A 26691-nucleotide genomic window follows, 5' to 3' on the forward strand; every position below is an offset into this window, starting at 1 on the left:
ATTATGGAAGACAATACAGCAACTCAAAAACCATCTATAACCTACCTTCGATTTGTTCCGGTTCTTTTCAGACTTTCACAGTTTATATATTGTCGCACCCTTAGTTTTGTGTTCAAAAGAAAAAAATAAGTCATTATTTCAAGGCACACTTGTTGCAAACGATGTTCCGTGCACTTCCGGTAGTATAAATCCATAACACGCACGTGTATGCACTTTTATTTTGCAGTTTCTAATATCAGCCTTGCTGTTGTCATATTTACCACATTAAACAGTAATAAGCTTTGGTTTTTATCTAGTTTTATCCCCCCTTTATTGCACTGCTGAATGAGGATTTTTTTTGTGAGGACAATGTCAGGACCTTATACAACTCTTTTTTTTTCAGTTTAATAGTGTAAATGTCGCTATTTTTCTACAATTATCAACAATAAGGTCGATTAATAGATTCTCTACATCAATCCCTAATCTCTGATGCTGAATTAACAATGAATGTCTTTCAGTGATGAAAACAATTTCAGTCTATCAATAACGTTGCAAGTAACGTTGATGATATTGGCTTTACGTTATCAGAACCAATAAGATGCAAGATTATTCAGATATTGTACTTATTCCCTACTTGCGGAGCCCGGGATGCAGCCATATTTCAACCTGTTTTTGCAGAGTTACCTCCCGTAAGAGCAGGTGTAATTTCGAAGTCTGTCTAAATGATGTTCGGATCGAGTGCAGAAAAAAGAGGTAACTCGAATGAAAATGGAATCCCCAGTTGACAAACACAACGGTGTTTCTAAAATTTACAGGGTGTTTCATTTTGTTGGTAGGTTACATAGGGATGATTTTCATTTGTATCCCGGATAAAGAAAATTTATGTCAGAGTCAGTAGAACGGGCAATTTCCTTTTGACTTTTGAGATTTTCTAAAGTATCGTCGATATCGGATGGAAAACCATACGTGTTCCGAATAGGCACCTGCTCCAAAGGGAGATAAATGTTGACCAAATGTTGGTCCGCAAGTCGGGAATACATATATGCATGTACACAGCAAGCTTTAAACACACAAACAATTTTGACTTGAAATGCCAAATATGAAAAAGTGCGATGCAACATTAACTTTTTAAAAGGCGATTTATTTGTCAATTATTAGCTCGTATATCTGCTTTTGAAATGTAATCCATTAGATAAATGATTATAGACATAGCCTTTAAATGTTTAGCCAAACGATCGAACGCCTCTGTTGTTTTAAATAATTTAAACATTGTATATATACCCTATAGAGATCAGATAAAAATCTGTCTATGATAGAAACTACTACAAAGTGATATGAATATGCCAAGTCATGATTTAACACGGTATACTTATAATATCGGCATCTTTTTTGTCACATACGATCATGGAGACAGTATTCAATATTATGTAATGTTCAATATACATGTCAATCATTGGCCATTTCATTGCATTCCTAATTTATTATTCAGTAATAAGCACTTGTAATATAAAGTATATCATAAGGTTGTAACCATTTGATTTTTAAGTGGCTATGATCAAACTTTCTATCCTACCCTTTTTTATTTATTTATTTATTTATTTATTTATTTATTTATTTATTTATTTATTGGCTTTCCTGTCTTTGAATTTCTCAAAACTTTCAATCCTGCCTTTCTATTTCAAATTTTGTCCTTGCCTAGTTGATTATTCCATAAATAAGGAGAGGGTTTGATCTCCTGTCATATGGCTTATCATAAGAATCAATTTAAACACTTTTTTGAAAGATTGTTTTTCACAATGATAGAAGCAAATATACCAAAAAATACCATTATAGGAAGACTGTACAATTTCGGATTTCGGCTCATTGTCATAGACTTCATTTAGTCCTTATCGTAAGGATTAATTCATCTTTATATCTTTCATAGCTTCAAAGGAGTAAACAAAGAGCACAGATCATCAATTACTTTGACCTGTCAATAGCATTACCATCTATAAGAATGTGTTCAACAGGGTTTCCCCAATATAAAATTGGTGGGCATTTGTTTTTTTTTTAATCCCTTTTTAGTTTTGGTGATAAAGTTAAAAACGGTTAGTACATTGTATACCCATATCTTATAAAAAAGGATGACCATAAATTTTCTATAGCAGATACTACAGATACCATTTACAGTATTTGGTTACAATCCTCTCAGTGGTTTCATGGAAGCAGATTTTTAAGAGATGTTAACGACGACAACGGATTCAAAGCAATGATAATGGCTCACATGAACCTAACCTTTGGTCACAATGAACTAAAAGTATGTAGTATCATAATTCCCGGAAATATTGATAAGCAAAATTTAACTTACTTACATAATTACAGCATACGGCCAAACTGATTCAGTGGTGTTTCCGCTGTTTTAGGTACCAGGGGTTTTCAACTAAATTGGCACGGTATTGTTTTCTCGTGCCCCATGGTAATTCTGATTCCATCGTTCTTTTGTTTGATGATTTGCTAACGGTTGTTTATTTTTGGTGTGTGTTGCTAAATTAAATTTTTATACATGTATTCGCGTAAATGTTTGTTTCACTACAAAGGTTTTATAGTCGTCATCATGAACTCGTGGATCGTTATGGTGTATCCATCTGCGATATGAAAACTGATTTGTACAACGTGTCATAGTTTTCCTTTCCTCGTTTGTCTACCCCGGACTTGACTTTTTATGAGCAACTCGGCGGGTGTTTCTAGAAAAGCAAAGGACGCTTACCCTACCGGTGCACCTGGTCCATGCTTCCAGTTTTTAATGGAGTCCGAGTCCGAGTTGCTCGTATACTTTTGTTTCTTTGTAGATATGATTTTAATTACTTTATTTTCTTTGTTGTTAATGTCTGTTTTCCATGTCTGGTCTTTGTCCCTGGATTACATTCTTTTGATTACCGCTATAATCTTGGTTCCCTTGATTACTCTTTGTCCCTGGATTACATTCTTTTGATTACCGCTATAACCTTGGTTCCCTTGATTACTCTTTGTCCCTGGATTACATTCTTCTTTTGATTACCGCTATAACCTTGGTTCCCTTGATTACTCTTTGTCCCTGGATTACATTCTTTTGATTACCGCTATAACCTTGGTTCCCTTGATTACTCTTTGTCCCAGGATTACATTCTTTTGATTACCGCTATAACCTTGGTTCCCTTGATTACTCTTTCAAATTATCTAACTATAGAGATATAATGACCTGTTTTCGGTCCAATTACCGAATATCATTATTTTTGTAATGAAGTAGTTTATGATTTAGTAATCAAAAAGCGGTCTTTATGAAAATCTGACAGGAGGTGATTCATGCAAAAACCCACCGATTTATTTGTTTTATTTCTTATTCGAAATTGGTTACAGACCACATAACCAGTCTTAGTTTGTCACTCGGTTGTTGAACTTTGGAGATAAATATTGTATAGATTGTGTATGCGATTCTTCAATGTATGGTTTTCTCAAAAATACAGACCTAAATACAGAAGGGGCTATTGTTACTTAAAATATGGCATATGTAGACCAAAACCGCATTGTTTGTTTTCTTATGTGTTTTCTACTCCGTGAATCACCTATACCATAGGCAGTGTCTGATTTATATATGGATCTTTATGGACTGGTACTTATTTAAAAAATTAAAATCATTTGTCTAACTTTTCGTGTTACATAACAACTAACTGTTTCATACAGTATAGCAACATAAATATGTTCTCTCTTCATGTAATTTAGTCATGTCTGACTCTTTACTCACAATCATATTTGATTGCTTCCTGTGTCCTTATGATAATCATAATACAGTAACATACGCAGAGAGAAAAAATAAAAACACTCAATGACTACATGTTTCTATTTTGTATTTTCAATAGTAATGCCAGTCATTATTTACAATTTTACTTACATGTACAATAATATTTACATTCACAACATTATTTACAACTAAAAGAATATTAGTTAATATTGATTGTGGAAAGTGTCAAAGTATTTCAGCTACCATCGATTTCATGCAAATGTCTTAAGGGACCACTAGAACCCGTCATATTAATAATTGGTTATTAATTAGTTCAACAAATTAATTCTTATCAAATAAGATTCTATAAATAAAAGTGATTTCTCAAGTCTTAAGAGTATAAACAGTCTGCTTTTCCTAGGGAAAAAATAATCATTTTACAAAAACACCATCCACAAAATGTTTCAGATCAAGCGTAAAAGGGTCACTGGTCAGTCACACAACTATCATGGTTAATTGGTCCAGTGTTAAAACACCTTGTTCATTCTATATGTATGCCACATGTTGACATTTTCTGATAAATCAGATATGCAAACCGATTATGCTGAAATAGAATTGTAGTACTGAATTTGGCACAATACATGTATGTAAAAAAGAATATAGAAAATACATTCTACAATAGCTTAGATACTGAATCGCCATCTTAGATTGGTGATTGTCAATTACCCCAGCAATATGAACAGTGAAGTTAATCCATTTCACCTGTATGAATTACATAACTAAATGTTTTGATGTTACCTCGCCTATAACAAATTTATAAATTCTTTTGTAGACAAATTAAAGGGAAGATAGTCGGTAATATGTTCGTTTTCACAAAATGAATTAATATTTCGTAAATTATGCAATATTTGAATTTATGCGGAAATAATTGTTTGCAGAACGTGTTTTGAATTTTTCATTGAAATTAATTCAGGGTTGGAATCAGAACATGTACAAGGTATCCAAAGTTTCTTCAGTACTATACATTTAGTATTGATAATCAAAGTGGACAAAATAATACTTCATATCTTTTCATTAATGATTTTTGTGTTGATTAATGAAAACGATGTAGTAATTGACCCAGGAATTAAGGTGTCGTTGAAGTAAATATTTGTTTAAATAATCTGAACGAAGCGGAGCGTGGCAAACATGTTGTTTTTTTTTTTTTTGGGGGGGGGGGGGCAGTGAAAAATAAAGATTTCACAAAAAGACCTCATTTTAGTGGTTGTACGCCCTGCACGCATTTCCTCAGCCGAAACGAAAACACGTATCAACGTTCGTGGTGTAAGGGTCATACCTTTATTACAAAGTTTTGGTGGGTTTTTTTTCATTACGTTCATATACAATTTTTCGGGAAACATGTAACTTCAAATGTCTAGCTACACAAAGATAAGTACTTAAATTTCAGTAGGACTGGTAAATGAAGGAAAATGTATAATCATTTGAAAGGTCTGCATATTTAAAAACTACAAATGTTAAGTGTGAATTACATTACATTGTATATCCTATAGTACGAGTTCAATTTCATGATTCAAATGAAATTTATGAAAAATATTTTATTATTACCATCTGTGGTAAAAAGTTCGAAGCCAATGATGTTGAACAAGGACAGTCAAGAAGTGTCATGTTTTAGGCATTTTAGAGGAATTTACTGTGCTTAGGGGTGTAATTAGCTAGAAAATGTAATGAGTTCCATGTTATATTTTATACTTTCCTTCCAAATGTTGAATGTTTCTGAAACATACCAAACTTAATCTAAACAGAATGTTAAATCTATCTGAAACCTAGCTGTAAAACTGGGTATCTCAATACAAAACTTACAAGTGTAATTGCAAAAGGAGACATCATTGAACCTATTCTGCCTATCATTGACGCCATGCCCAGACGTGCGTTTATAAAAAAAAATATATTAATCATTAAATTCATTTCAATTCTTTCCCAAGACCTGATACAATACGGATGCATTGATTGAACAGTCCATATTTCACATTTCTTTCAAGTATACTGCAATGACATATGAAGTCCATTAAAATAATGACTACCACAGTCTTTAAAATGGTTTCATTATTTTTGCGTGTTGTTAAACATAAGATTAGTGAGAATTGTTCTTATTCATTAGTCATTCTTAACAACAACAAATTTGCATGTAATTGATCTTAATATTGTTACATTTTCCTTCCTTAAAGTCATTATATTTTTCTGATTTTTAATTAAGAAAAAAATCAAATTTGTAAGAAAATAATCTACTTATCTACACATCACTGACCTTATATTAGTGGGATAAAGTTCAGACGTATAAAGGAAGACAGTTCCAAAGCCCCCAGAAATAGCAAATTGTCCGACAAAGGACCGTATGTTGGCAAGTATGGGCAACCATGAATACTCGTCTTTAATTGAAGATAATATTTAATTTAAACCATTAAACTTGCTGATAACTTATGGGAAAAGACAATCAAAGTAGGTAAGGATGCTAAGTTTTTCATTATAAATAGAAACATGATATAAATTGTATATCTCATATTTACTTTGTTTTCTCTTTTAGGCTTTCTAGTTATGATCTGCACATCTTTGCACATGAACTTTACTATGTTTACAGCACTTTTAAATTGATATATTTTTCATCAAAGGTAATAGAGAAAACAAAAACAGCAAAACAAAACCGAGAGTAATGAAAATAGTTACTGTTTGCCTAAGAGTCCTCACTATTTTTAAGGAATGCAATCGTCTGTGGCATAAAGCAGACAAAATAAATAAATACGAACCTTTTTATCGTTGAAAATGTTTTTAAAATCGAGTTATATTTATTGGGAATTTGAATGCACGGAGCATTGATAAGACAGGGTAACATTCAGGCAAAATTTCATTTTTTTTCTGGTTAATGCACTTGTAATGCACTTACTGTGATATATTATACTTGTATTGTGTTAGAGTTTTCGTTCTATTTTAGTTTTCAAAGTACTATCAATATGTCTCATTTTGTTATTACCGATTAATCAAAAACACTTGAGTGAGTATAGCCGGAAGCTCTGCTAGACTTCATAAAACATTATTAAGGAATCGGTCACCAGACAACTTTGAAGCAGTTAACATTAACCCGTAGTACGTAAGTGTTACAGTTATCCTGAAAAGATAGAAAATTTACCAAATGTCATTAATGAGTTAAGTTGCCCAACCACTCGTTTCTCAAGTTCATTCAGAGAATTCAAAATTATCTATATACAGTAAAAACTTCGGTGATCTTTGAAGGAATAATTAAATCATATGTTTTTCATATGCAGATTAAATTCACATAAAATACACCTCAGAGGAATATTCAAGTCGAAATGCATTAAGTCTTTTCAGTCTCTTTTGTAGTTTGAACTGGTAGTTAACCCATTCTTGTAGTTTTGTTTGATAAAAACAGGTTTGTAGCATTAAATATCATTAACCGAATCATACCCATTTTTTTAGTTGTCGTTTAATTCGATATCCTTTCTTGTAAATGGATCCTGATGTTTTCGTTCCCCTGGTTATGATTAAAGATTTGATTTGTTATTAAGAAGATTTTTGTTTTCATACAATAGTTGAACTTATAAATAAAGGCTTACCAAGAGAACCATAAAACAGCCGACGATAACAAAATGTTTCTATGCTTGAACAAAGTTATAATTGAGTATTTTTCTATTCTCATTTCTACTTTGTCTTTTGTGTTATATCTGTCTTCGTCTGTTTGACCATGGACATTAGTTTTTATCGTTCCTTCAGATTCGTCTTTATAACGACCTTCATTTCACCAGCAGGGGATTTATACTCTTCTGTATTGATGTTTTTTTTTTTTGTAAATTGCTCTCTCCATTGTTTTCTGAATTAATCTCATCTTTAATCGGTATTTCAAATCAGGTGTCACACTATCAATTGGTAGAGCATTTTGTTCATTTTACAGGCTTTTTTAACAATTTTCTGCTATATAAGCTATATAATTCATATTTTCTGCTTTTTCAACAATTACAGCAAACCTTTAACTTTTACAAACAAAGCAAGGGTGTTTGTCAAATTAATCACCATTAACGGAGGCTTTGAAGTAATGTTTCATTGACTTTGAAAAACAGTTAGTCGGAAAAGGGCAACGCTTCGTCCTATGCTTTTTATTATGGAAGTTAATCAAGTTTAAATATAACTGATTGTCAATACAACTGGCCATTAAGATCAAGCACAAGTAATAAAATATAAAATTTCTTCTGGCCTATACATATTACCGTAAATTATACTACAAAATATTATTATAAACATGTTCACTTAACATTTTACATGATTATTGTTCCATAACGAGGTGGGGAACATAGCCAGCTTCTTCGTCTTCTTTTACATTTTATTGTTTTCCTTCTTCGCCAAGGACATCAGAAACGATTGAATGGAATGAAACTGAATTTGGCAAAAAATCTGGCACTATCTACCATTGTGAGGCGTCATATTAAGAATTCCAGGATGGCCACCGCCGCTTAAATACGAACAAATATTCATGAAAATAGAAGAAATTTGTAATATTTGATAGTTGGTTTAAAATAGGTCAATATAAGAGCTCCTCATTGGCCCTACAACAAAAGTTTTCAAACAATGGTCCTCATCCCAAGATGGCCATCAGACGAAAATTGAAAATATAACCAACTATGTTTTGAATCAAGGAGCCGTAGAAACTGATTTTATAGAGCTCCTGTGGTAGTAGGTATGTCTGGAAAATATCTAATCTCTGTCCAACACAAGAAGTACTAATTTTGCATTAACATGAACCTGTTAAGTTTACACATGTTTATGATAATATGTTGTAACGTAATTTACGTTATGTAGTCAAGAAAGAGTTTTAGGTCTTATTGTCTGCCACTGTTGTGTTGACAAATTGAATTACACAGAAGCTAATGCATCTTTTGTACATTTTGCAGTTGCACACTAAATGTAATATTGTAAGAGTAATCAAGGGAACCAAGGTTATAGCAGTAATCAAAAGAATGTAATCCAGGGACAAAGACCAGATATGGAAAACAGACATACACAACAAAGAACATAAAGTAACTAAAATTATACATACAAAGTAACAAAAGGAAATGAGTAACTCGGACTCCACTAAAAAGTGGGAGCATGGACCAGGTCCACCGGTAGGGTAAGCGTCCTCTGCTTTTCTAGAAACACCCGCCGAGTTGTAAGGTTCACAATTTTAAAAAATCTCAACCGCCTAGCTCCAGCTCCATTACGATCATTGTTGGTATAATTCGGTAATTTGTATACAGTTCATCAAAATAAAAACATTAAAATACATTAGATTCAACATCTTAAATGTTATTTCCTCAATAAAATGTATACATTTTTACATCTAATTGCCTGAGAATTGAGGACATTGTGTTCATTTGCATGATATAATGCATAGGGTGAAGAGTTGCCTTTTACATTTTCTGACTGACTGTTAATTAAAATCAATGAAACATTTCTTCAGGACCTTTATAAATGGTGAACATTTTTACAGATACCCATGCTTTGTTTGTAAAAGTTGCAGGTTTGCTGTAATTGTTATCAAAAAAGAAAATATGAGCTAAAAAAAACTTTCTAATTTGTGGTTCTCGATCCTTAATATCCATCATTTAGGACCAGGCTGTAGATCTTGACTTATACTTTCGATCTGTTTCAGTTCAATTCCTTGTTAGACTGTGTGATGAGGGGTTCCCTACCTGTTATAATTTTGTGAGATTAATCGCTTTATTTCGTTTATACAAAAAAAATTATCTCCTTTTTCATATTCTAAAACTTTGTTTAATTATTGTCTTGATTTAAAGTTTTTTGTAGAAATTGGTTACCTCAATGACAAATGAATTCCATTAGGTACAACTTTCATATACTTACAGCCAATCAAATAGTGTATGAATGGTTAATAGAGCAAGAATAAGCTGCATGTGGCGCCATGCTAATTCTTTGGAAAGGTATCCAATCAGGGAAACAAATATGAGGCCTGCTGTCCATGCACAACCAATGAAAGCTTCGCATTTATGACGTAATTCTTTAGGAACGAGTTCAACATACAGAATTGCATTTGTCAATACACTGCCCTGGAATAGAGTTATTCGTGACATATGGTTTATATGAATGTCTAGGGCTTATTGCAGATTTGTATTCCTTGGTACATTGTATCTGAAAAAGTTAAATTTAGTAGAACATGGTCATGTTTTTAAGTAAATGCATCTTGGATCATTGAGTGATATTTTATATATTTATTGATTTTAGGATTTGTATGATTTTATTTTCGTATGTTTCTTGTGTTGTTTTGTTTTGCTTTCGGATTTCAATTCATAACTCCAAAAATTAATCCAATAACTTATAATCAAGTTAAGTATCTGGACACAAGAAAATAATGTGCGTTTCTGGACAGTTTTTGATCCCCTTAATTCCTAAAATGTTCACGTCGTAACCCCTAAAATCAATTCCAATTTTCCTTTGGTGATATGGCAATATGACCATTCAAAAAGATCAATTCTTTACATGTTATAGCCAAGTTATTGTCTGGACATCAGAAAAATGCTTAATTTCAAAAATGTTTATGTCGTATCTCCTTAAATCAATCCAGGTCTGACCATTGTGGTATAGAATATTGTAGATATGTTTTTACTGTAGTTATATAATTTAAAATGAAATACTTACAGTTTTTACATTTGGCCACTACTCTTAAAATGTATAAGAGACATGGCGCCCTCATCGCGGTAATCAATACATATTTGACCTGTGACCTTAAAAGTACTAAGAGCCCAATTTTAGTCTGACAGGAAATTAACTTGTTATGTCGAGTATGGATCTTTATAAACATTGAACCTTGAACAAAAAAAATAGTTTTTGCCTTAAATTCAATTACATTATAAAGAAAAAAACAGCTTAGTTAAATTGAAACTGTAAAAAAACATAAAGATATCAATATATTGATTTCGTCCTCCTACTTTCACACCTGTTTCATATTTTAATTTTTTTTTTAAAAAAAAAAAAGGTTTGTGCTTAATTTTCCAAGTTGACCAACATCAATTTATTTTATACACCTTGCGTATGGCTATCGTTTGGGCTATCCTTTAACTCGACAGAATAGTTTTGTCATGCGTGAAAGTCCATCTGATTTGTAAATTTGTTGTATGTTTGCTTACAATACCTATTTCAATGCTGTTTTGATAGTCTAAATTGGTTTAATTTGTTAGTACGTTTGAGTCCATAGTCTATTATTTAAACTTGCAAAGTCAAAATTTTATACACAATCAATATCATTTTATTACGACCGAATGACAAACAATGGTAATGAGGTCTATAACAGTAAGTAAAAGATTTCATTTGTGACTGACAATGCTGAAATCTAAAATTCAGAAACCAAAAGAACTTATATAAACTTTCAAGCTATTTGATATAAAGCAATCTCGTTCTGTAGTCATAAGATGTGTGATGGTCAAGGTTTGTTTCTTTTTGTTTCACATCGCAACTGATGCCTAAAAGTTTAAAGTATGAAATAATGAAAATACATACCTACATCTGTATGGGTCTGATCCTATAAAAGAGATATACTATTTTTTAAAATAGATTTCTTCTGGTAGCATCATCAACAGTATTAGGGAAGGAAGTGGAGGCTATAATTACAGTGAATTGAAAGTAAATCAATATGATCACGAATTCCATTACAAAATGTCTTTCTTATGTTTGTCCTTTTTTTAGACAAAGGTTTGCGAAAAAGCGTAGTAAAAAGTAAATAAGCTGCATTCCAATTCACAAGTCGCAAAGCAAACATAAAACCATATCATAATACATTCCTATAAAATATTTACCAATATAAACAATAGAAATAAGATGAAAACATTTTTCCACCGGGGTTGGTCAGTTTCTATCTACCAATACATAGACGTGCCGCTGGAATAGGTCAGTTTTTATATACCAGTACATAGACGTGCCGCTGGAAAAGGTCAGTTTCTATCTACCAGTACACGGACGTGCCGCTGGAATAGGTCAGTTTCTATCTACCAGTACATAGACGTGCCGCTGGAATAGGTCTCTTTTTTCTATAGTTGAAATATATGATTTGGTCACAGAGTCATTGGGCTGTCAATTCTGAGCTATACTTTTCAATGTATATTTTCTTACTAAAAAACTTTCCATTAATCACCAGTCAATCTTCAATTAGTGTATTATGTACTTAATTGCCATGGGCAAAAGCTTTGTTGAAAAGGTGACGAATTGATAAATTTCAGATGTATGGGATTTGATATAAAGATTTAACAATTATGTTCCCTTTCTGCAACCTCCTGCAGACCTTTGTTTTTATTTAGATTCTCATAATTCAAAAAGATGTTAGTTAGTATAATATATGAATGGGTATGTATTTCGCGCTGAGAGAACGTATGAATAGGACTTATTTTCTTGCAGTCAAATATATGAATAATGAATAGGGGGTAGTTTTTCCAGCTCCAGATATCTGTAGATAAATTGAATTTCGAGATATATTCATAAAGCTATAATAAAGTATTACCATAAAATACATTTAACCATCTCAAAACCTGTCGTAGTGTACATGTTTTCACAGCACAAGTTCATAGCTCATGTTCTAGATCGAGTTCTAATTTATCTTATATGAGGATTCCATAACCGATATAAAGGTTTTGGTCGGAAATAAACTCATAAACATACTTACAATGTTGCAACTGGTTTTGCTTAAAGAGTAATCAAAGGAACCAAGGTTATAGCGGTAACCAAAATAATGTAATCCAGGGACAAAGACCAGACATGGAAAACAGACAAACACAACAAAGAACACAAAGTAACTAAAATCATACATTAAAAGTAAAAAAAGCAAATTAGCAACTCGGACTCAGCTAAAAACTGGTAGCATGGACCAGGTGCACCGGTAGGGTTAGCCTCCTCTGCTTTTCTAGAAATTCCCGCAGAGTTGCTCATAAAAAGTCAAGCCTGGGGTAGACGAAAGAGGAAATGAAAACTATGACACTTTGAACCATTCATCTTTAACATTGTAATTGCAAATGTTTTTTCCACTTATGACCTAGGTGCACTTACGATATGTGTCATTTTATATCCTTATTCAGTAATAAACATAAATTGAGTGTATAGGGAGGTAAATAACCTGAACACAACTCACTTCATTACCAAGTGAATACCTGTGACGTATTGAAATTAATGTCGAAACATTGAAATCCAAATTTGAGATGATTTTGAACTTTGTAAACAAATTCGACTAGAGACATAAGCAAACACTGTAAAGAAAATGAACTATACATGCATTGAATAACTTAATGTTTCTTTTTCATTCCGTGTAGAACTACGGCACAGATTTTTTTTTCAAAACCTTCCCACTTCAACCTCTGTGGATCGCTGCAGATCGTATTATGTTATACGATTAGGATTTGCACTCCGTTGAAATCTTTTGATTTGGTAACCTAATATTTTGATTTAAACATTTGTGAACAGGTTGTCTGGATTCGACAATATATTGGAATTCACAGACGGAACAGCGAAGTAAATAAATCACATTTGAAAAATTTACATTACAAAATATTTCTCAACGTTTCACCGTGGTTGTGCTATTTGTGTTGACGATAAGCACATCTGTTTGCAGCATTAACACATTTTGTCACCACAGGATTGACTTGCACCCAGAGAAAACCTGTGATGTTAGTCTACACTCGAAAGCGATGAAGAATGAAAACTATTGACCAAACCATACGAGAAACACAATGACTTTTCATTTCGTATTGTCAACTTTCCTTTTATCTGTGGCAACATCCCTTCAGCACCTGCGTATGGAGTTTTCATATCACAACTCAAACGTTATGCCAGAATTTGCTGTAACTTGTTTTGCCGCGCTAGACTTCTTATAATTAGGCTTCTGTGAATGGACTTTACTTTTCATGCGCAAACTGGCAGGTGTTTCTAAAAAGTCAGTGGACGCTTACCCTACTGTTGCATTTGGTCCATTCTCCAAATATTGAATGGAGTCAGAGTTGCCCGTTTACTGTTCTGCTTCTTTGTTCGTGTTAATTTGATTTACTTGTTTCATGTTCTTTTTTGTTTGTGTCTGTTTTCTCTGTTTGATGTTTACCCCTGGATAACATTCTCTTCATTTCTGCTATCATTGTGGCTCCCTTGATTACTCTCTTATAATGGACCTGAACAGTGCAAACAGTGCTACGATATATTAAAACATTTTCTCCAAGGTTTGTATCGTTTTTGGTATCTTCTTTGATTTTATATCACGACATAATTTATTTACCATTGTCTTCCTATCACCATTTTTTCCGTGTCTTTGTTATTTAAAGGAGACTATGTTGAGAAAAAAAGTATCATGTTCTTTTTAATAGTCGTATTCTTTTGAGAAAAATAAAATGTATTCTAAAACAAATTCAAGTCAATTTCAATCTATTAATAACCAGAACCTACGTCGGAGATGGACACGTTTTTGTATAATTTAATATAAAAACGAGCACAACTTACTGGACACTTACATAAACATCTATTCAGTCTAGTATTGGGCGGTGTAACCTGTAGGAGCACGGAATCATGAGCCAGAATAACCATATTAAGAACTATTGCTCATTATAATAAAACGGTAAGTTGTTGTTTTACATCCACATCATAATGTCCGCTTTCCAAGCTTGTATATTGCAAAATGCCATAAACTTGAAACATAATCCCAGAACCGGTCGAATCATGTAGTATCTTGGTAACAGGACTCCGTTGATCTATCTAATGAGTTGATGGTACATGGTGACCGGTGTAGTCTTAAATGATTTTAGATTCTTGTGTGACTAGAATAATCCGGCGGATTATAAGATTCCTGCACATATGCAGGAGGTTTGTTTTATCCATTTCCAATCAGACTGGTTGATTGCATGGCTATAAGTAAATGTCGCGTAGAGGTTGTCTTACATATTGAGTGTTAAAAAGTAAAATAGCACACATAAAGGTGAGAGAGTAATATTTATCGAAAAATATCAAATATAGATTTCAAAATACAAGTATACAAAAAACATGCATTTTTCTATAGTTTATAGTTACAGCAACCACTGCAGTATCTTCGGTAATGCTGCTTAGATTCATGCTGAGTTTTTCTTCTTATGCCAGGCTTTTAACTCCGCAAGAGTGGTAGGAAGCTCTCGGCCCATAGTCTCCGGTAACGGAAACAGGGCAATTGTCACGATAACATTCATGACAGCAAAAACAGCAGCTGGACCCCATGTCACGTGTTCAGCCTGCAATTTACTTTTTAGTTCATTACATTTGTTGTGAAATTAATAAACCTTTAAACTGAAGTATTAGTTCTTTTGTATCATGATTATGGATTATTTATACTGTATTAGTATTAGTATATATAAACTTGATTTACGAATTCGTCATACCATGAAACCTTTTAAAATGTATACATGTTTACAACTCACGAAAATGCCCAATATAATTGATTAAGGTCACATATGATTTGTTGATGTTATATAAAAAAGGCATATATGACAGCTTACAAACTTACCAGTGTAATTGCAAAAGGCGACATCATAGAACCTATCCTGGATATCATTGACGCCATGCCTAAACCTGCGTTCCTTGAAAGAATAATTACATATACAAATACTTAATCTAAGTTCAATACTACTTCATATTAGTTTTTATTATCTCACTTAAAGTAATTAAAAGTACTACATGTAATTTTCTAAGATAATGGTTGCCGTTTTCTAAATGTGCATAACTGTAATATACATGTATGCAAATTTTTTTTAGTCGTTGGCACATTCATTCATTTTTTCTTGGCAGCTGTTATGAGTATATTTGTTATGTAAAAGTAAATGTAATATAAGATATCACACATTACAATATGGTGAAACTTTCCTTTGATATAAAAGGAGAAATATGTATCATGTAGATAATTAAGGAATGCTATCGGTTAAATTCAGTTTTGGGTAATTGTTCAACAGATACCAAAACAAAATTAGAACAAACTTGCTATTTAGTTTGTCGTCATGATACATTTAATAACGCTGAACCTAGCTTTACCCATCTTTCGTTTCATGAATACTTTTACTACGTCATGAACATTGGGGTTGTTTCCAACTTTCCGGATTTTTTACCCTGGTATTGCCATATGTTGTACGGACTTTCTTTTTGACTATTGCCTACATCTTTTCAGTTCGTTAATTTTATTATTACCCTTCATAACATACATGTTTTACCTCATATTGGTAGGATACAGCTCTGGCGTGTAAAGGTAGACAGTACTAAAGGCCCCAGAAATGGCAAATCGTCCGACAAAGGAAAACACGTTGGCAAGTATGGGCAGCCAGGAATACTCATCTTTTATTGATAAAACAATTAATCAGTCAACAGTTTTTCTTTTTAAATTTTTGAATTTTTTCATAGAAGCCTATCAAATTCGTTCATCTTTAAAACCCTATCATGAATCCAAACAATGAGACAAACCGAAGGCTATCATTACGCATGTCAGACGTTCATAGGGTTACAATCTGGAGTTGATTTCACAAAATAAGTCGTAAGTTACGGCGTCAATATAAAAAAGGGCCGTGTGGTATTATTACCAATATTTTTTTTTGCACTTACGACTTATCTTTTGGTTTAAAAACAATGAACGAGTGAATAAAACATCATTGGGAAGACACAATCATTTAAAATTTGCCAATTTTACAACTTTACAGTCAGATCTAAGCGACATAACCAAATGTCTCAAATCTGTTGTTAAATTATGAATAATGTCATTAAAACATTCCTAAATGAAGCTTCCCAAAGGCACCTAATTCTATCAAAACGAATAAGTTTTCTCTTCCAATTCCTACTTTTTTTCGAAGTCTAGAATCGTATCAAAATTAATGGTATAAGGTGGTAAAATGTTTAGTATGCAATATGAACTCTACGAATCTTGATAAACTCTAAAAATGTCACATTTGAAATCTCTATAATAATTGTACTTCCCTTCTTACTTTTGTATGTGGTACTAACAGTTGCAAGCACTAAAGAAACACCTGCTATAGCATGAAATGTTGTCAGCATCCATTTCCTACCTATTCTGAAAACATTTTAATCTTGTGTTATTCTTACAGAAATTGTGTAAATTCATAAATTTCATACGACTGATGTCATCCTAAAAAAGAAGTAGGATAATTTATTTATTCAATTTGCCTTTTCAGCAACTTTCTCTTAAAGTTTGTAAGAGACAAAATAGTGTATATCGAAGGTGTAAACGGTAAACGTGTAGTGTGAAGAAAAGAAATGGGATAATGCAAAAAAGAAGAAAAAATTATGATGTACCTTAACTTTGAATATGTCCATATTATGTAACTTTTATATTTTCGTTGGAGAAAAAACTTTTTTTGTACTTGTTTACATTAATACTTAGTAATTGTAACTAATTTGTTTTGATTTGCTGGTACCTGTTTACTAATGATACTTGAAAAACCATAGCTGGAATCTCGGCAAGACTTGATAAAATATTATTAAGGAATCTGTCACCAGACAACTTAGAGGCAGTTAACATCAATCCATAGTATGTTAAAGTGATAGTGATCCTGTAAAGAATAGAAAATCATTTTATTTCTAATATGGTTTATAAAGCTAATAAGTCATCTATGAACATTAAGTGTTTATTGATACCACTTAAGTAAGTGTATGTTCTTTACCAATCTCCGAAACAGTGGTTGGTAGCTCCTTCGTCCCTGTGTTTGTTTGACGTAGGAGATACAAGGACCTCTGTTTCGGAGATTGGTTCTTTACAAGCATTGCCAAATAAGTAATCTGATTCATTCCAGTACATTTTTATCGGCTTTTTGTATTTCTTTTATTGAGTGGTTGTTTGCTTGTTTGTTCATGGGGCTACTGTAATAACAACACTTTGATAAAACTTACCATGATAACCATAAAACAGCGGATGATAACAGAATTTGTCTATGCTTCAACATTGTTAAAATTGAATATTTCTCTACTTTATCTGTCTCTTGTACTTGCAATCTCTTATCTTTATTTGGTTTTGCTAAAACCTGAACTTGGTCGGTATCGGTTGCTTCAGATTCATCTACAATTCGACCACCCTGTTCCAGAGTTGTATTTTGAGCATCAGTGATAATTTTTTGTTCGAAATTGTCTTCTTCTTCTGATTCAATTTTTTCTGTTCCATCTGAGTTACATTCAACCTTAATTGTCATTTCAATGGCAGGTGTTACATTATCAATTACTTGCTGGTAATGCATATGGTTCATTCTACAGGCTTTTTTCAAAAGTTTTTCTGCTCTCTCTTTCTTTCCATTTGCTGTCAGCCATCTTAGTGACTCTTTTAAAAATCTGAAATAGCAAAAGACAAGTTTTCATCTTCTACATTTCATCGGGCATCAAAATTACTTTTCTCGTTATTGAAAGGTTATTTTGACTTCTTACAAGGCGTTGGTGGCCCTTTCTGTCGTTCCCTTTCTTTGTTTCTTTTCGCATTTACTTTCCCTTAGTAGATTTTCTAATCAGCTGTATATTAGGAACCTCTCTTTTATACATATTTTTTTATATTTAAGGAGTGTGTTTTGCTTGTAGAATATTTATTTTTGTCATTTAATGAGTTTTTACAATATGTACATAATATTTCAAATGTAATAATCAACTAAGATTTTCATTAAATACATTTGTACATGATTATTACTTCCTATTCTCTTGATTAAATTTTGTGTCATTATATGTTACCTACAGCCAATCAAACAGTGTATGAACGGTAATTAATGCAAGAATGAGCTGCATGTAGCGCCATGATATATCTCTACATAGGTATCCAACCAATGAGACGAATACGAGGCCAGATGTCCATGCGCAATAAATAAAAGCTACAATTTTGTGACGTAGTTCTTTTGGGACGATTTCAACATACAGAATTGCATTCGTCATCGCACTTCCCTGAAAGAAAATTGTGTCATATTTCTTTCTATATGAATTGTGCTTATAGTTTATTGCAGAATACTTCCATCGAGTACTTTTGTGGTATTCTTCGCTGTCTTAAATAATGTCGCCAATTTCTGTTTGAGATATCGACAAAAACAACAACGAAACATAAACACAGAAAGAATTTATAGACATTACATACAAGTACATGGCCAAAACATTTAAAAAACAGAAAATAGACAAAATACAGTATACATACATAATGATGACAACAGATAATTTCATATAAAACCTGAAGAACGGGGAAGACAGCACAGAAAAAAAAAGCTCATTTGATGATACCCCCTAATCCCCTCTCTCCGGAAACTATATAAGAGACATAAGTCATTCATATGGAAAACAAAATTATAGGTGTACAGTGACATCTTTTGTTGGTCGACTAATGACAGTCTATTGTTTGCATCAAGAAACAATCCTTCAAGCCATTCAGGTGGAAATAGAAAATACGAGATGAAAAAAAAGGAATAAAAAATGTGAAAGTTTCATCGAATTCCGTTCGATGGTTTCAGACCAGTAATTGGAGCTTTGGAACTTGGGTACCACATTAAAACAGGGAGTGGCATCATGTACTTTGAAAGAAAAAAGTAATACCATGTCATGCTCCGACATCGGCAACTAAATAAAATTCGGTAAGCATCAAAAAGTTTCAGTGGGTTTTCAATCCTGTAAGATTTGATTTCAGGTAATCAAATAGAAAACAGCGTTTCACAAATCATAAATATAATCAATGGATTTCGGTATATACTTATTTTTTTTCAAAATAGATATATTTGCCTGGATGTAAAAGAACTTTCACTATAATGGTAAAACTTTAACTTACCCCTTGGAATGTTCCTTGAAGAAATCTGAAGATTAAAAAGGCGTCAATATTAGGTGTAAAAGCTGTTGCCAGTGCTGTGAGAAAGTATAGTATTCTTGCTGTAACATTACATGGTTTACGACCCAACTTGTCAGCCAAAGGAGCAAATATCAGTGCCCCAACCGCTTGTCCAAGCATAATCAATGTCTGTGCAAATTCTGATCGCTCTGCTCCACTGCAAACAAGGTCCCACTGAAACATAGCACATATATTTCAAACCAGATCTCCATAATTGGATTCATATGCATTTTAAGTTTTATCAGTCGCTTAGGTATTTAGAATATTTTGCTGTCATTTATATATTGATAAATGCCTTCCTTGAAGAATTAATTCTTTTTTTAATATCAACTGAGATGCTCATACGTTGTCCACTGACATATGGAATATCAAAACTACACCATTAATACCACAAATTTATACAATTCGCTTAATGGATCTATCGACAACACGGACGGAGTTATCGTTTATTGTATTGCTTGGAACTGGTCAAATATTAATGTCACACAGTGATAGCTTTTGTCTTTGAAGATCAAACTAACGCTTTGTTGTTTTAAGTTATATTTCCAAATTTGGTATACTGGTACTGATTACAATTCTAGTCTCCGTTAGTGATTACTAGTTCCTCGATCTAGACATCCCCTTAGTGATTACTAGTTCCTCGATCCTCGACGTTGGTTCTGATAGCCGCATACAAAACCTAAGTCTGTGAGTGCAAACATACCTATGTTATGATTACCTTTTCTACTTGTTATCGTACCAATGGTTGCAAATAGATGCATACCTCATGTATACTTAAAGTATGACAAACTGGTATATGTAAAAGAATACCTACGTCTGTGACAGTTGATCTGACTGCTGGTATGCCAAATTTATATCCATTAATGCATTTCTCTTTGTACTTCTGTACTCCAATACTCTCATTTACGAGTATGTTTATGTCACATTTTCCATACTGAATGTCTATATCTGAATTGTTTGTCAAGTAATGTTGATGGTGATGTAAGTATGACGTAATGTTTATGTCTGCACATCGATATGGCGGTCTATATCCTATAAAAGTGTCCAGGTTTATTCTATGAAGTACATTAAATCCTTTTATAAAGGCATTTTCCATTTTCTCAGTTAAGAAAACATACTGTGAGTTAGTCAATTTGCTATTGACCCTGAAAACTTATCTATCAACCATTTCACCCAGTCGGCTTGTTACTGAGATTTGAAGAATAAAGAATACAACATATGTCCAAACAAACGCCACTTATCAAAGAACGAAAGGAGAAAAAATAAAACATATTAAAAAAATGTAAAATAACAGGGAGAGTAAAAGTTTTATATACATGTGTCATGGACATGCTCCCTGTTATCAATGATAAACCATTATCCAGAATGGTGTGTCTTCCTCGTTTGTCTACCCCGGACTTGACTTTTTATGAGCAACTCGGCGGGTGTTTCTACAAAAGCAGAGGACGCTTACCCTACCGGTGCACCTGGTCCATGCTCCCAGTTTTTAGTGGAGTCCGAGTTGCTCATTTACTTTTGTTACTTTGTATGTATGATTTTAGTTACTTTATGTTCTTTGTTGTGTATGTCTGTTTTCCATGTCTGGTCTTTGTCCCTAGATTACATTCTTGTGATTACCGCTATGACCTTGGTTCCCTTGATTACTCTCTACCAGAGAACAGCCATCTATCACCAGAATTGGTTACATGTATGTATTCTTTTAACACGCATGTATACTCGAAAAAACCAAAACAAGAGAAAAAGAGTCCTTTTTTGTTTACCTATTTTGCTTTTATGTCTCGGTATCTTTTTTGTTTGTATGGTCATCGTTAAGCACCTTTGTGCAAGCAGGAGAGAATTAATATGAATGATAACTCTTTGTGGTGTTTTAAGGAGTGGTATTAAACCATTCTTCTCAAATCTTTGCTTGTTTAACCATATAATAGTTACTTAGTGGACAAATCTTACATGTGCGAATATAAGACAAACTACTATAGACACAAGAACCATTAATAATCCACTCAAAATCCTTACAAATCACCAGTTTTTTTTTTCGCTTTGTTAAATTAATTATGTAATACATTATGTACTTTCTCGTCGTATTTATAAAAATGTAAAAAAAACGAACATCAGACAGTACTCACCTATGTAAACGATAGAAATCAGATGAAAACTATTTTCAAAAGTAAAGAATGCAAGAAGTACTAATTGTAGTTTCTGATATTTTCCTAAACGTCCTAAAGAGTACAAAATATTGTCCACATCAACTTTAGGATCCATGATATATTCAGTAAGTTGATAACATTTCCAGATACACGTACATGAATTGTGTGCTTTAATATTCAAAAGTCTAAATTTAACATCACAATAACAAATGCATATTATTACCTTTAGTATTCTTTTCTTTTAAAGGAAAAAATCTGCGCCATGTGACTCGACTGCTACCCGGTAGTATCAAAAAGGGAGGGTATTATGGAAGACAATACAGCAACTCAAAAACCATCTATATGTATAACCTACCTTCGATTTGTTCTGGTTCTTTTCAGACTTTCTCAGTTTATACATTGTCGCACTCTTAGTTTTGTGTTAAAAAGAAAAAAATAAGTCATCATTTCAAGGCACACTTGTTGCAAGCGATGTTCCGTGCACTTCCGGTAGTATAAATCCATAACACGCACGTGTATGCACTTTTATTTTGCAGTTTCTAATATCAGCCTTCCTGTTGTCATATTTACCACGTTAAACAGTAATAAGCTTTGGTTTTTATCTAGTTTTATCCTCCCTTTATTGCACTGCTGAATGAGAATTTTTTTGTGTGTGTGTGTGAGAACAATGTCATGACCTCATACCACTCTTTTTGTTCAGTTTAATAGTGTAAATGTCGCTATTTTTCTACAATTATCAACAATAAGGTCAATTAATAGATTCTCTACATTAATCCCTAATCCCTGATGGTGAATTAACAATGAATGTCTTTCAGTGATGAAAACAATCAATCAATCTATCTACAACAGTCTATCAATAACGTTGCAAGTAACGTTGATGCTATTGGCTTTACGTTATCAGAACCAATAAGATGTAAGATTATTCAGATATTGTACTTATTCCCTACTTGCGGAGCCCGGGATGCAGCCATATTTTAGCCTTTTTTGCAGAGTTACCTCCCGTTATAGCAGGTGTAATTTCGAAGTCTGTCTAAATGATGTTCGGATCGAGTGCAGAAAAAAGAGGTAACTCGAATGAAAATGGAATCCCCAGTTGACAAACACAACGGTGTTTCTAAAATTTACAGGATGTTTCATTTTGTTGGTAGGTTTTATAGGGATGATTTTCATTTGTATCCCGGATAAAGAAAATTTATGGCAGGGTCAGTAGAACGGGAAATTTCATTTTGACTTTCGAGATTTTCTAAAGTATCGTCGATATCGGATGGAAAACCTTACGTGTTCCGAATAGGCACCTGCTCCAGATAAATGTTGACAAAATGTTCGTCCGGAAGTTGGGAATACATATATGCATGTACACAGCAAGCTTTAAACACACAAACAATTTTGACTTGAAATGCCAAATATGAAAAAGCGCGATGCAACATTAACTTTTTAAAAGGCGATTTATTTGTCAATTATTAGCTCGTATATCTGCTTTTGAAATGTAATCCATTAGATAAATGATTATAGACATAGCCTTAAAATGTTTAGCCAAACGATCAAACGGCTCTGTTGTTTTAAATAATTTAAACATTGTATATATACCCTGTAGAGATCAGATAAAAATCTCTCTATGGTAGAAACTACTACAAAGTGATATGAATATGCCAAGTCATGATTTAACACGGTATACTTATAATATCGGCATCTTTTTTGTCACATACGATCATGGAGACAGTATTCATTATTATGTAATGTTCAATATTCATGTCAATCATTGGCAATTTCATTGCATTCCTAATTTATTATTCAGTGATAGGCACTTGTAATATAAAGTATATCATAAGGTTGTAACCATTTGATTTTTAAGTGGCTATGATCAAACTTTCTATCCTACCCTTTTTTATTTATTTATTTATTTATTTATTGGCTTTCCTGTCTTTGAATTTCTCAAAACTTTCAATCCTGCCTTTCTATTTCAAATTTTGTCCTTGCCTAGTTGATTATTCCATAAATAAGGAGAGGAATTGATCTCCTGTCATATGGCTTATCATAAGAATCAATTTAAACACTTTTTTGAAAGATTATTTTTCACAATGATAGAAGCAAATATACCAAAATACCATTATAGGAAGACTGCACAATTTCGGATTTCGGCTCATTGTCATAGACTTCATTTAGTCCTTATCGTAAGGATTAATTCATCTTTATATCTTTCACAGTTTCAAAGGAGATAACAAAGAGCACAGATCATCAATTACTTTGACCTGTCAATAGCATCACCATCTATAAGGTGTTCAACAGGGTTTACCCAATATAAAATTGGTGGGTTTTTGTTTTTTGTTTTTTGTTTTTTGTTTTTTTTTTTTGTTTTTTTTTATCCCTATTTAGTTTTGGTGATAAAGTTAAAAACGGTTAGTACATTATATACCCATATCTTATAAAAAGGATGACCATAAATTTTCTATGGCAAATACTACAGATACCATTTACAGTATTTGGTTACAATTCGCTCAGTGGTTTCATGGAAGCAGATTTTTAAGAGATGTTAACGACGACAACGGAATCAAAGCAATGATAATGGCTCGCATGAACCTAACCTTTGGTCATAATGAACTAAAAGTATGTAGTATCATAATTCCCGGAAATATTGATAAGCAAAACTTGCATGCTTTCAAACATATACAATATGAATGTTCTGTCTACAATTAAGGGCCAGATTATGTGTCAGTACATTAACTTACTAACATAATTACAGCATACGGCCAAACTGATTCAGTGGTGTTTCCGCTGTTTTAGGTACCATGGGTTTTCAACAACATTGGCACGGTATTGTTTTCTCGTGTCCCATGGTAATTCTGATTCCATCGTTCTTTTGTTGATGATTTGCTAACGGTTGTTTATTTTTGGTGTGTGTTGCTAAATTAAATGTTTATACATGTATTCGCGTAATGTTTGTTTCACTACAAAAGTTTTATGGTCGTCATCATGAACTCGTGGATCGTTGTGGTGTATCCATCTGCGATATGAAAACTGATTTGTACAACGTGTCATAGTTTTCCTTTCCTCGTTTGTCTACCCCGGACTTGACTTTTTATGAGCAACTCGGCCGGTGTTTCTAGAAAAGCAGAGGACACTTACCCTACCGGTGCACATGGTCCCTGCTTCAAGTTTTTAATGGAGTCCGAGTCCGAGTTGCTACTATACTTTTTTTACTTTGTAGATATGATTTTAATTACTTTATGTTCTTTGTTGTGTATGTTTGTTTTCCATGTCTGTTCTGTGTTCCTGGATTACATTCTTTTGATTACCGCTATAACCTTGGTTTCCTTGATTACTCTTTCAAATCATCTAACTTTAGAGATATAATGACCTGTTTTCGGTCCAATTGCCGAATATCATTATTTTTGTAATGAAGTAGTTTATGACTGAGTAATCAAAAAGCGGTCTTTATGAAAATCTGACAGGAGGTGATTCATGCAAAAACCCACCGATTTATTTGTTTTATTTCTTATTCGAAATTGGTTACAGACCACATAACCAGTCTTAGTTTGTCACTCGGTTGTTGAACTTTGGAGATAAATATTGTATAGATTGTGTATGCGATTCTTCAATGTATGGTTTTCTCAAAAATACAGACCTAAATACAGAAGGGGCTATTGTTACTTAAAATATGGCATATTTAGACCAAAACCGCATTGTTTGTTTTCTTAGGTGTTTTCTACTCCGTGAATCACCCATACCATAGGCAGTGTCTGATTTATATATGGATCTATATGGACTGTTACTTATTTAAAGAATTTAAAGCATTTGTCTAACTTTTCGTGTTACATAACAACTAACTGTTTCATACAGTATAGCAACATAAAAATGTTCTCTCTTCATGTAATTTACAGAGAATATAGTCATGTCTGACTCTTTACTCACAATCATATTTGATTGCTTCCCGTGTCCTTATGATAATCATAATAGAGTAACATACGCAGAGAGAAAAAATAAAAACACTCAATGACTACATGTTTCTATTTTGTATTTTCAATAGTAATGCCAGTCATTATTTACAGTATTACTTACATTTACAATAATATTTACATTCACAATATTATTTACAACTAAAAGAATATTAGTTAATATTGATTGTGGAAAGTGTCAAAGTATTTCAGCTACCATCGATTTCATGCAAATGTCTTAAGGGACTAGAACATTAATCAGTTCAACAAATTAATTCTTATCAAATAAAATTCTATAAATGAAAGTGATTTCTCAAGTCTTAAGAGTATAAACAGTCTGCTTTTCCTAGGGAAAAAATAATCATTTTACAAAAACACCATGCAAAAAATGTTTCAGATCAAGCGTAAAAGGGTCACTGGTCAGTCACACAACCATCATGGTTAATTGGTCCAGTGTTAAAACACCTTGTTCATTCTATATGTATGCCACATGTTGACATTTTCTGATAAATCAGATATGCAAACCGATTATGCTGAAATAGTATTGTAGTACTGAACTTGGCACAATACATCTACGTAAAAAAGGATATAGAAAATACATTCTACAATAGCTTAGATACTGAATCGCCATCTTAGATTGGTGATTGTCAATTACCCCAGCAATATAAACAGTGAAGTTAATCCATTTCACCTGTATGAATTACATAACTAAATGTTTTGATGTTACCTCGCCTATAACAAATTTATAAATTCTTTTGTAGACAAATTAAAGGGAAGATAGTCGGTAATATGTTCGTTTTCACAAAAGGAATAAATATTTCGTAAATTATGCAATATTTGAATTTATGCGGAATAATTGTTTGCTGAACGTGTTTTGAATTTTTCATTGAAATTAATTCAGGGTTGGAATCAGAACATGTACAAGGTATCCAAAGTTTCTTCAGTACTATGCATTTAGTATTGATAATCAAAGTGGACAAAATAATACTTCATATCTTTTCATTAATGATTTTT

The 26691-nt window shown here is 32.7% G+C and overlaps 1 protein-coding gene across 1 annotated transcript; it reads right to left on the reverse strand.

The window, feature by feature from the left end:
- Positions 1 to 14721: 14721 nt before the first annotated feature.
- Positions 14722 to 21860, reverse strand: LOC148621563 (organic cation transporter-like protein). The gene is made up of 10 exons (XM_088576070.1): positions 21725 to 21860; positions 20416 to 20633; positions 19545 to 19775; positions 18477 to 18679; positions 17654 to 18085; positions 17182 to 17316; positions 16732 to 16817; positions 15970 to 16090; positions 15273 to 15345; positions 14722 to 15000 (listed from the first exon to the last, which is right to left on the reverse strand). The coding sequence occupies exons 1-10, from the start codon at positions 21858 to 21860 to the stop codon at positions 14845 to 14847; spliced, it is 1791 nt and encodes a 596-aa protein (XP_088432196.1). The 3' UTR covers positions 14722 to 14844.
- Positions 21861 to 26691: the final 4831 nt, after the last annotated feature.

Source organism: Perna viridis, chromosome 3, assembly GCF_037379345.1.
Source record: "Perna viridis isolate PV_CMFRI_1.1 ecotype Kerala chromosome 3, ASM3737934v1, whole genome shotgun sequence".
In the NCBI taxonomy this organism is placed as follows: domain Eukaryota; kingdom Metazoa; phylum Mollusca; class Bivalvia; order Mytilida; family Mytilidae; genus Perna; species Perna viridis.